The 13,558-nt window shown below is 31.0% G+C and overlaps 1 protein-coding gene across 10 annotated transcripts in view; it reads right to left on the bottom strand.

Moving 5' to 3' along the window:
- Arms (Ankyrin repeat-rich membrane spanning) overlaps positions 1–13,558 on the bottom strand; it is a 70,503-nt gene that overhangs the window by 38,061 nt on the left and 18,884 nt on the right. For 3 of the 10 annotated variants that reach the window (XM_088183325.1, XM_088183326.1, XM_088183335.1), the window contains exon 1: positions 2,428–2,679. The exons of 4 other annotated variants lie outside the window; for them this stretch is intronic. Coding sequence is in view for 2 of the 6 variants with exons in the window: in XM_088183333.1 (XP_088039459.1) it covers positions 2,577–2,591 (15 nt within the window). In the remaining 4 variants the exon portion in view is untranslated. Of the gene's footprint in view, positions 1–2,427; positions 2,680–13,558 lie in introns of those variants that run through there. 3 more of the 10 variants (XM_088183336.1, XM_088183333.1, XM_088183334.1) reach the window with 3 other exon arrangements.

Here is a 13,558-nt window from a genome sequence, read left to right as displayed (position 1 = left end):
GAGATAGCCGATTATCAACTGACGATAAAATATACCAAAGATGATGCTACCAATCAGGGGCCGGAAAAAAATTAATGTGCCAATGCATGGCAATCGTCAAATGCCATCCTAGTTTCGTATTTTAAAATCGAAGGGACTTTCAACGCTCATCGATCGCGGTTATCATTGTTGCCAAATTGTAATCAAGCAATAATGATCGATTACAATTGCTCTAAATATTAAGTAAATTTAAGCCCTTTCTGAAAACGTTGGCTTCCCCTGATGATAGTTATAGTGGGAGTAGTTTCATCGTGTCAGGATTTGCAAGGCGATTTTAATACGGAGGAGAATATTTTAGACAGTTATTGATCATGCATTAATAAACATGATATAACAATATTTTCCGAGACATCAATTAATTGTGAAATTGCTTGAAAATTATACAGCGTTAATCTTTCAAGTATCTTTAAGAATTGAAATTGTATAATTATACAATATACCGAAAAAAAAAATTGTGAAATAAATATAGGCATATGTATATTAAACACAGTTACATAAAGTTAGTTGTTCGAGACATTAAAAAAATAAATGGTAAAGGGAAATTAAGCGTCGTTGTGTTATTGTAAATACTAATTCGGCAAAATGCCAAACATTATATAAAAAAAGAATAACAAACATATAGTATTTATTTACAGTGATATTATTATGTATTGTATTGGATGGAGGACGTAAATAAAATCAATATCGCGTTAAGTAGATAATAAAATAAATAATATACAACAACACGGTGGTTAAAAATGCATTTAAAAACCATTATGAGTCATTATAAAAATGTGAGCTAACATATAATTAATCTAATAATATTTCTGTTCATTTAAAATATTCGTATATTAAAAAAATGTTTCGAGTTTATGCACATAAACTCGCGTTATGCGCTCAAAAATTCACGCTGATCGAATATATAACAAAAAATTTAAATAGGTGCAATTATTTTTTTTATATATATATATAAAGTAATTATTTACTATATTTAATTATAATTGCAGTTCACAAAAAAAAGTAAAAAATATGTTAAATAACAAAAACATATTTTTAATTGATTTTATTTTTTTATTAAAATACATTTGGCCAAGTAGAAAACACATAATAATGTCTTAACGACAAGTGTATTTGTATGTGACAATCGGTTAGCATCATACCATACCAGCAATTGGCCAAAATGTTGCTAAATCTCTACCTGTTCAAACGCAAACAACGACGCAACGATTTTATAACAAAACCGATGGATATAAACAAATATAATACCATCTTAAAATCGTTGCGAATAATATACGCGTTTCAATAAAAATATTATTAATTTACATTCGAAATTCACCGACGCGAATCTTTATCAAAAACTTCCACTAGTTATTCCCAACACACGATATTCTATCCGAACTCGCAGCAAATAAAGAACGAAAAAGCAGCCGCTTCCCTCTTCACGTCAACCATGGTCCAGCTACGATGTTCGAAAACCGAAATTCAAACAATATTGCACATTTAACACTTTGAGGAGTATCGCCGTACATGTACGGCGGTCGATCTTTTATTGTTTTAAGGCACCCAAGATAATTATATAATGCATTTACATATAATATCATTGTTATCTACAATGAATGGCTTCAAAAACTAAATCTAGTTAAGAAATGTGCAATGGATCCTCTGTAAAAGGTGTTGGGAACCTTCCAGATTATTAAAAGGACTGATTAAAAACTATTTATTATACTTATTTTGAAATGTATTGTTTTTTTAACAAGCGCGCGTGGTTCAAAAAGCACTTATAATATACCCAAACAAGAAATACAGTCGGTGCCAAAACAAATTCAAAAGTGCCTTGACACTCAGACCCGCATTTGATCATTGCTAAATCTATTGATATTTGAATAATGATATTTCAATAAAAAATATTCACCTCGAATAAAAGGTGTACTGAATTTCAGTCAGAACTTGACACTTTTACCACTTCGCTTCCAACTTGGAACAAACGAGAGTTCAGCTGAACTCGAACCAAGCAGAGCTAGGTCGCATATTAACCGAAACAACCCGCATAAGACGTTTTCCACTTTACGTAAAAAAATCCTTATTATTTAAAGTGGCTTTTTGCCACAGCCATATCAATAAACAGTCGCTTAATGTGACAGTTTTTGACATGAGAGATGAATGCTTCTTTCGTGATTAAGTTTGTGTCATAAAATCATGAATAAAGCATCCAAAACACCTGCTGTATTGGCAGATGAAAATAATTTAATAAAACACATCGTTTATGGATAAGATATAACTAATCCATTAAAAGTTTTTATGGTGATACATATTTTATGTTCCACAAAGATGTCAATATTTACCAGTAATCATCACTGCAAAAACTTCTTGGAATATATACGCATTTTTATAAACAAATGACTTAAATACCCATTTTTTGCGCGTTGACACAACAGGTCACGGATCACATATGTGGGGTAAAAATATTTTTGTGTACACTTTTGACTGGCGATAACCTCACATACACTCACTGTCTGCATTTACAATTTTTTGACATATACAACAGATACGTCACTAACGTAGGCTCGAAACATCGCGAAAGAAAATGCAGGGTTTCTCGCGCTTTTCCGCTTCTACATTTTCTCGAACGTGTGTTGTTCGGGTCGCGGCCGAAATAAAACTGAACTTCAATCGGAAAAGTCGTGGTGGGAAATATTAATAGACGAAAGACGGGGTAGACGAATGCACGGCAGAAATAAACGCAAAGAGAACGACGCGGTAGGGGTGACGTCATTTTGGGCACACACACTGGTGTGCGCATTGTTTGTGACAGCATTGACCTACAGCGGCGAATTTTTTTCAAGAGTGGAAAAGCTGTGCGTCACGGAGTGCGTAAAAAAAAGTTGAGTTGACGGTCGATGGTATGAATTTCGTAAAAATCAATGATGGTCAACCACCCGTTCCCTAGTACGCTCAACTCACACCCATTGCCTATAACCATAAATAACAAGCTTAAAAAATAACGCTTGTGCCGCATTGAAGTTTTAAAAACAGATTTAAATAATTTGACATTCAGCTAAAAAATATCAATAAAACTTTCATTACACTGCTTGATGAGTTGTGTAAAGAGACAAATAATAATAATATGAATAAATAAACCAATTAGTTAAAAGCCTTTTTAACTAATTGGTTTATTTATTCAGACTTTATAAGAATGTATTATAGCTTTATTTTCATTGGCATTATACAAACTCACATCTATTACAATTTAAAATAAATTACAAAGAGGACCGAAACTACCTGCATAATACGAACCAATAAAAAGCAATGCGGTGTATAATACTATGAAACGCATTTCATAGAAAATACATCATTGCCATTCTAACCGATTTTTATTCATCACGCGCAGATAATCTAATATGTTAGACAGCAACAAATAATCTGTTTCCGCCCCGAATTATCACATTGGCCAGATGATCATGGGTCAGCAATTTTTTGTCGTAAAGGTCTAGATCGTACATACTTCAAGCTCGATTGGTCAGGACACAAATTCGAGGATATTAATATAGATTAGTCTATTTAAGTAACAAGAAAAAACGGTTTGCATATTTATTGTATTTTTGCGGTCACACTATTATAGAAAAAGGTAAATATGAATTTCATCTTTGAATATGTATGCTGCCAAATAAAAGTATATGACCATAATGGTTTAATAACACGAAGTAGATTGAGACATTTCCTACAAATTCCTTGCTGGTGAATAATACAATGAATAATTGAGGCTTGAACACTTTGCATTTACACAAGCATTATACATTTTTCATAAATTCAAAATCAATAACCTTGCTATTTAATTGACTATTGATGTTTCTCACAATGTGCTCAACCTTTTTAGATAAACTATTCTACAATATATATAAATTTTACATTCAGATATGACGTAATAAATTCACTATCGTTAAATGGCTTTACTTTATTAGTTAGTCAATTAGTGGACTAACAACAGCCTCATTTTCCTTTTTTATGTTTGCGAAAAAAACTTTGGGCTAGAAGATTGAGAACATAAGGAGCGTGGAACTCAAATGGTAAATAAACTTGAATACGGCGTACTCAATTCACTTACGACTTGGAATAAACGAGGTTTAAAACAACCTCACACCAAGCGGTCTTACGCCAAAACAATCGATAAAAACCGAAGAAAATCGGACGCTTTCACTTGGATCGTTTGATATGGCCTTGCTAAGCAGTCATCCCGAATCTACAAAAGTATAAGTTGCCCAAATTGTATATGTTGTAATTGTACAAATATCAAAATGTTGAAATTGTACAAATAAACGCGTGTATCCATCCAGATTCCACATAATAATTGTTTACCAAGTCAATAAGGAAATTTTATAAAATGTAAAATGAGCGTCAAATACTTAGGTATTCATCCGAACTCCGAGTTTTATAAGGCTCAAATCTAAAAGGCTAGTCGCTATCGCGTCTGTAAAGTGATAGTTAAGCATAACAAGAAAAAACAAAATTCTAATTAGACCGGTAGTAACATTTGCTTGCTAGGTGTGGAGTAACAACGAGCAAAATAAGTTCAGTCATTCAAAATAAAGCGGTAAAAATAATTTTACGATATTATTAAAACCATAACACGTTATAAAAAAAATGTTTTTCAAATAAATTTAGTTTTCATCTTTAAAAATAGCGATAATTTATTTTTCGAATATATATTTTTATTTATTAATAATAAAATAATATAAAAATTTACCAAATCAGATGACTTTGTTAACTCATAAGCAAAAAAATATTTTTATTGTAAAGTAGATTTCTGCTCCAAATACTAAATATTTACGGCAATAGTGCGCAATCGTCATGCGTAGATAATATAATTTAGACAATAAAAAACAGTCTGTTTCCGCCCGGAATCATCGCATTGGTCAAATCAGGGGTCGGCAAACTTTATTCGTTGAGGGCTTTGAGCTAAGTGGGCCACGAAGCAAACTCAAGAATATGTACACTAACATAGATAAGTTTACTTAAATAACAAGAAAAAACATGTTTTCATATTTATATTATACATACATATACATTTTGGTGACACACTTTTATAGGAACAGGTAAATTTGCGAAAAAACAATTAAATAGCAATTTAACATAAGTAGAAAATAATGAAATTGTTTTTTTGAAATAAAATTTCAGCAAATTGAAATTCGAAGTTCTTAACTTCCTTTTGATAAAATTTATTGCAAATAATTTTGACCTGAAATTGTGATTTTATGTACTGCATCTTTATAAATTTCTTTACACATTTTTAGAATTCCATAGTTATTTTCTAGGAATATTAGCATCTCATTACTTTGTGGATAAAATACTTTCAATTGAAGGTGAGACGAAAGTTTCTCAATTGTACAGTCAAATAGATTTTAAAAATCAAAATATATTCTGCACTAAACGCTGCTAAAAATATAGAAGCTCAGAAAATACATTCGCCGCAAATTTTATTAAAATAGAGATTTTTTAATATTTTGACACAAAGCAGCTCGACATGATTTGTGACACAACCAACGTCAGTTGTCAAAATATAGATGGGATCTGGTAAATCTGTACAAACTGGGTAAGATAATCATTAATAATAAGTATTACCAAACCGTCTGAAAGTCAGAGAATCGGTGACATATTATAATAATTTATAATTAATATATTATATCACTTTGCAGCTAAGGCCATTTTTATAAATAAAAATTCGAGTCTGCAGCCGTGGCTCGAACACGCGGCCCTTTGGTTACCAGTCTGAGCTTTACGGATTACGCTATTTCGATCATAAATGAACAAAATCCTGAAATAACAGTAAAAAAAAATGTATTGTTATCTTCTCCCGCTTTTAGCCGACAGGCATTGGGAAACGAAGATTCACAGTTTTTTTTAATTATTTAAATTATACTCAGTTTCCTGTAATTTTTAATATACTGATAACTGATATAGAATTGGCAATTGTTAAACTTATGTTTACAATATATATATATATATACATATTAAACAGCTGGTTGATGTTATTTATTATTATTAGCGCACTTAACTTTTTTGACACTATTAAGCAGAGGACGCAATTAAGATAAAAATAATTATTTTCCGCATTGTGGCAAAATAAATAAAATCAAGCGTTAGAATTATAAATATATTACTAAGCTTTTAAAATAGGATGTTTTTTATTTTCGCAAATGTAAAAAACACTAGCTCAGCTGTTGTGTAATTTGTATACATTGAAAGTTTCAAACTCAAATTGAAACATTTGATTTCAATGACACATAGCTGAGAGATCTAAATTCGAGTCCACCGATCGGAATTCCAATATAAAATTAATATGATGAATCATAATGAAAAGTACGACGATTGTCTAATCTCTAAGATTCCGAAGATGGGTCATCGTCAGATCTTGGCAAGTGGCCCAAGGGCGATATACGGTGAACCAACTCGATAAAAAAAAGAAACCGGGATGCTTTTGAGATGATTGATAGTAGCATTAGCGGCCGTTTGGTTTCCACATAGTAAAAAAAATACACCAAAAGCTTCGCGTGCTTTTGATGAGACATTGAATGACATAAATACTATATTATTAGAAATAAAGGAAAGCTCTCTAAAAGCAAAACCCACGCGTCTAGAATGGAAGATTAAAATCTCGTTAGTAATATATCATATCGGAGTACCGGAAAAATTAGTATTGTTTCAGCTGTGCGAGATGATTTATGATTCATGGCGAAGAAGACTTAAAAATAATATATAAAGAAATATTGATTATTGTATAGTCACATCAAACTTTCGGTTAAACAAGCTTTGATGATTATTGCTCTCTAGCTCATGAGGGTGAGTTTAAATAACGTTGTTTAAATATTCAGTCGGCTATACTTTGAGGATGTAAGAGAAATCATTTTTATGGATTTTAACCTAAATATACTAGAAGCTTTTATTTTAATATTATATTATACATAAAACCCTGAAGTTATTTGTATTATTTCAATGTACAAATGATTTGCAAAATAAATTAATTAAGGCAAGAACTTGGTAACTGATATTTGTGTGGAAAATGAGTTATAGTATATACTACAATAAGTTTTGTGTGATATAACGGACTAATGCGGGTGAGGGGGTGTCCGTTAAAGCCAGAAGTTCGTTACATAAAATAGGCTTTCCGAATGTGTTTTTTAGTAAAAAAAATAAACGACACAATACAATGTCAGTGAAGTTTCCATAAATGAATTGAAAATTTTATGTGATTTTAAAAAAAATATGAGGTAGGTATAAAATTTTCACAGAAAAAAATCTATCATATTAAAATAAATAGACATCGAAAATACACTTTATTTGTATGTATAAAATATTCATTTAATTTAAATAATTTTTTCAAATTTTATTTGAGGTAGTATTAACGAATATTTTACGAATATTCGTATATTCATATAGTTTTAACTATAAGCCGGGAGAATAATACAAATTTTTAATTGAGAACCCAAGTACTGTAAAGTCACAGTAGACTGTTGTCGGTGCAAATATTAGAAACGTGAAAGGTCTTACTTGATTAGACGGTAATTAGCACTGCGAAGTGGATGTCGGCATTAAAAAAATAGTAGACAAAGGAATGCAAGCGAAAAAAAATTAATGATTATAAAATATTACTAAATAACAAATGAATCACTTTAAACATTATTGCTAACAATTGAAAAAATCAAGGCAAACCTCGATAAAAATCATCCAGGGCTGAGTTATACTTTTTCACCACGATAACGCGAAGTTCTATGGTACAAAAAAGTGTCTATTTTTTATATGCGATTTATTTCTGCATCCGCTTTATTCTTCCGATTCTAATGTTTGCCGTTTACAGCAGTCTTTAGACGCGTATTTTTCTTTTAAACCATTGATACTAGTATGGCGATACCGCATAGAAGTAATTAAAAAACATAATTTATCAAAATAGAATAATATACATACAATTAATAAATATTAAAAATACAGTAAAATGTTAAAACGAAAGATTTTAATTTATTACAAAGCAAAACTAACCATAAAAAAACATTTTTCTGTACAAAAAAAAATATTTATCATAATCGTAACACGAAATATTTTTACATTTTTTAATCTTTAAATCAACTCACAGGGTGTATACTTTATAATTAGGTTACTAATTAAAAGGTTAATGTATATAAACTTTATTTTACATAAAAATTGTAAACTATATGTCAATAAGAAATAAAATGTAATTATAATTTATTAAAAACTTGTTGTCATATATATGCCACTATCATGACACATTTTCCAAATGCCGCATAATAGCCTTTATATAAAATAGTTCTAACATTTCATACACTTACACACGTATACTATACATATATATATATATTCGTGTATAAAATGTCATCTCATATACTACAATGTAGTATATATAGTCAATATCTAGTAGTTATATAGTGGCTCACACCTAAAAGAGCCGTGATTTGTTTCTAGCAAGCTAGTTGAAAAAAATGGATGGATCGTATAAAAAAAGAGCATTTTCGAGCACTAACGTCCAGATCGTAACGGGTAAGAATCAGGGACGCAATCGCGATTTTTTAGGGCTCTACAATCCGCAGCTGAAAATCGCCGAGAATGGACAGATTATCTAAATCACCCATCACCAACTGCAAAAGGCGTTTAATTGAATTCACGCCACACCGAGAATGCAATAAATTTGGTTCAGTAATTATTTCACATACGAAAATTTTAATCAGTAAAATTCTAATCATAGATTATCAATATACGCATATATGTATGTTTGTACGCTTAGGAATGCGTCAAAATGTATAAAAAGTATTTTAAATGATTTTAATTTAAAAATATTTTACAATTATATTAGTAATTTACATTGGTATGATACACAATTTTTACTTAAAAATAGAGAAAGATTTAAAGCAATAGGAATTGAATTGCGTTCATATTAAAACTTTTTATAACAATATTTAAGTGAGAATCGAATGAAGCACATCTAAACCGAATTTTGACCAATAGGAGAGCACAAAAAACAATTATCCCTTCTCAGAAGCCAAAAATCCACGTCAAAAGCAATAAAATCGTGTCGACGCCGTCGCAGTGGGAACGCTCGTTACCGAGCGTTCCCACTGCGACGGCGCCGACACGATTTTATTGCTTTTGACGTGGATTTTTGACTTCTGAGAAGTGATAATTGTTTTTGCGCCCTCCTATTGACCAAAATTCGGTTTTAATACACTTGAACCAGTATATCATATCAAAAGTCTGTGTAATAAAGGAATGTAATATTCAAGTGCAGAGCAATATGTGAGATGCTACGTCTGTCTGTACTTCTGCTTATTTCCCCATGAGAAATAAGTTAGCTTAGTTTGTATTTTTGACTTGATTTAATGAAAGTTCTAAATTGTAATTCGTCTTAAAACTTTTATTAGGTCAAGTTGGGTTTGGTGAATTCGTATAGAATGTATGTTTCGCACCTGTCAAATTGAGTTTCAAGAGAGACACTTTAAGCAGCATATAATTTCACTAGCGCCTATTATTTAAATTATATTTTCACTAGTAGAAATATACATATATCTACTAGTGAAAATATATTTGGACTTCATTAGCGAAAATATAACTTCATTGAAAAATAAACATTCACCTTTAAAAGTGAATAAATAATAATAGGCACCTAAACGTATGGAAAAGTTATTCCCACTGAGACGGCGCCGACACGAATTTATTGCTTTTGACGTGAATTTTTGACTTCTGAGAAGCGATAATTGACCCAAATTCAGTTTGAATATACTTTAACCAGTACTCTCATAACATTAGTCCGCAGTAATATCAGTAAGGATAGCTATTATATTTTTAAAACATAAAGTAATATCGAAGTGCAGACGAACTATGGAGCAATATGCGAGATGCGACGTGTCTGTACTTTTTTTCCGTTTATTTTCCATTGAGAGATTCGTTAGGTTAGTTTGTATTTTGAACTTGATCTAATAAATGTTTTAAAACTAATTAGATTTAGAACTTTCATTAGGTTATGTTTCGGTTTGAACAGCAAATGGACGTTTCGCAACAGTCAAATTGAGTTTAATAAACGTTTTAGAGCAACATTAAGTTTCACTAGTGCATATCAGTCGCAAGTAAAAATATATATATCTACTGGTGAAAATGTATTTCGACTTTCTTGTAAATAAATAATGATAAGCATGTAAAACATCATATAATTTTACTAGCACCTGCCAGGTAAATTATATTTTCACTGGTAAAAATATGTATCTACCGGTGAAAATGTATTCCAAACTGAAAGGAAATACTTCAAAAATATTTTCAGGATATATTCAAACCTGTTTTTTTAATTTTAATTTTAGGAATAACCTGAAAATTTCAGCTTTTCCAGTGGGAGGGGGGGCAAAAGTTGGCTAGTCAGTGGACGCTTTATTATTATTTCAATTTCATTAAATGACATGCATTTTTCTAAACAAATGCCACTACCTCAACTGACGTCCCTGCACCTTATCGCAAAATCAATCCTTGCTTTATAATTAAAACACTTCCGCATAAACTAGAATAGAATTCAGTCGGTCAATGAGATCTGTGAAATGTAGTTATTTATTTAAGCAATGAAAAGAGACCGTGTGACGAGAATTTTTTTGTTATTTTCCCTAAACCTTGATTATTTTATTAAAATTTATATCAATATATATTTTTTATACATCCATATATATTATTATATAATAAAGATAATAGATTTATAATATTTAAAAATAAAATTCATTAAAATATATATATATGCATGTATGTATATATATAATAATTTATCAGCGCTACGAAACAGTAGCGGCGAAAATCGAAAGCTCTCATCGATCGTTCTAAAATTACACATTATTTTCGACATCTACCGTGCGATGTCGTCTTCAATTTTAATTTCAATGATTGATAGACACTTCACTAGATGTCACTTTGTAAAAAATAATTGTTTTATATGATACATGATAAAGAAACATATACATTGATAAAATATTTATTAAAAAATATACAGGATGTCCTATAAATCATATTATATTATAACTTTTGAACCAATTAAAAAATACAGAAGTCTTATGAGAGAGTTGAATCATCAACATAAAAAATAACACCTAATAATTACACTGATTTTAGATTCTGCATACTTCGTTGGAAATGTTTTGCTTGAAAGAAAAAAGTTTGTTAACCAAATAGTCAGTTTAAAGTGAGCTTAAGTCTGTCAATATTTATACGTTTAACTTCCTCTTCAATAATTTAGAAGGAAAAGATAATAAAACAAATGGAATGATTCACTTTGTTACACCCGTTATATATCACAATGTTGTGATGCGAATTGATTAGCATGCCTCGTGCGTCGTATCGGTAACCATTTTAACTCCATGTCAATCGATCCAATTGTACAAATAGTCAATAATGTTGACATCTCGGCCAAGACATTGAACGGCTCGTTTAACCTCTGCTATGTGAAACATTTCTATCGTTTAATAGTGCGGATTCAATTGCGAGAACAATGACACGAATCTAAATCTGATTACATCAAATAAATGTTGTTTCTTGAACAATTAAATTAATGCAGCAAACGTGAAAAACTAGGGCGAAAAATAAATATAAATAAGGTACAACACTCAAGTCTGACCTATATGAATAAGCAGCAAAAGGCAAAACATAAAAGCTGAACAACAATTCAAATACAACTCTTATATACACCACGTCTGTACAATCGAGTGATTGTATTGCAATCTGTAATTTAATCAGATTTTGTTATACGTAATCTGAGATTACATTATATAAAAATTCGCAGAAGCAGTTGTACCATCAAATTCGATAACTTGCTTTGTGTTTATATCATATATAAAATGTATTTTTTCATAATTAAAAATCACTACTTAATTTTTTATACAAATACGTTCTTAAGTACAGCTAACCTAATTCTACGAATATTTTTTCGCAAGAGTGAACTTGGTTTATGTGGCTATCTAAAATCACTCATCCTTCGACTTGTAAATTATGAGCTATACCCAATCTTGGTTAGTGTAAATCCCCTCGTCGACCGACCTCAACGATCAGCTGACTGTAGAGAGAAACTACCTTACCGCGGACGCCTGATATACATATTATATTATTTGAAATGTTTTTGCAATACATATCGATTATATTTTCGTTGTAGTTTTTATACATAGTTTTAAATGGTTAATTCAGCATCAAAGCATTTTCATATTTAATTTAATTTGTTTTAAGCACAACAATTTTACACCTACATATTTTTGAACGCGTTATTGCAGAAGAGTGTGCGAAACATAGCTTGCCAACCACGCTGACTAATCACTAGAGAACTAGTTTTTATGCGTCCTCCAAAAACAACAAAGACTCATACTTCTGCTGGCATCGACGAACTTGACCGTCGTTTTTTGGGTTCATAACATTTTTATCGAATTGCGTCCCTAGGTGACGTCAGGCAGTTCAGATCGACCAGTAGCAACGCCATAGTGTTTATTTTCGGGTGGTTGATTTACGACCTTTTAATTGGATGTTATAACAATGTTTTTGGCAACGCGAAATCTAGGCCATTTTGAGACGATTCGTCCTGATTCGCGAAACTGAAGATATGTATGTATATACATACATACTTACGTCCTTGCATCGAATTAACATTGTTTTGCGCATGCTTTGTAATTATCGGACGAACACCTACAAATGGCCACCTTGAAAGTTACGAGGGGTAAATTGGAGGCGGAGAAAAACAATTACGCAATTGGTTCTAAATAAGCTTTAATTCTCATATGTCCGAGCTTCTTCGAAAAATCAGAATAAATAATATGTCACTTGGTAACACCACCGTTCCATGATTCTTTCTTATTCATACATATTTGCGTGAATTAAACGTTATGTATAAATAAGCTTATCATTTAATGGCATTGTTCCGAATGACCCAGTGCATGTGTTTACTCAAAAACATTACCACTTCCCGCAGTAAGTCGCCAGCAGCGTGCCAATTTCAATAACAGTTTCAACTTTGCAAAAATTTCTTATCGTTGATTGTATTTAAATAATAAAAGCTAAAAAACATATCATCGACAAAAACATTTACAGAATGTACTTTACCCAGAATATAACGGTTATTTGCATACAAAATAGTCAGCAAGAAAAAACCGTTCGGGCCGAACAAAAAATATTTTGTCAATAAGATTTTTTTCTCTATGAAAATAGCTCATTATTAGAGAATTTTCAATACCAGATATGTACGAACGAGATCGATTTTATTTAATCATTATGATATTCATCAGTGAGATTAGGAAAATCTAGGTTAAACCTAATCTGTGATGATTGATTGGAATCATACTTATATAATATTCAATAATTCTGATCTCCCAGACACAATAGAAATTTAAAAACACATATGGGAGTCGAACCCAGGTTTTTCAGGTCAATAGTCGGAGAAGTATACCACTCGTGCTAGTTAAATTGATCAACAAGCGCGCATTCCTCAGCGAATTAAATTGCAAAAAGGTCGACAAAAGTACCATATCCGATA

The sequence above is a fragment of the Plectrocnemia conspersa genome, unplaced genomic scaffold (genome assembly GCF_051122295.1).
Source record: "Plectrocnemia conspersa isolate PC_06_02 unplaced genomic scaffold, ASM5112229v1 ptg000003l, whole genome shotgun sequence".
Classification (NCBI taxonomy): domain Eukaryota; kingdom Metazoa; phylum Arthropoda; class Insecta; order Trichoptera; family Polycentropodidae; genus Plectrocnemia; species Plectrocnemia conspersa.
The sequence above is the reverse complement of the archived record's forward strand: the minus strand, read 5'-3'. Positions and strand labels throughout refer to the sequence as shown.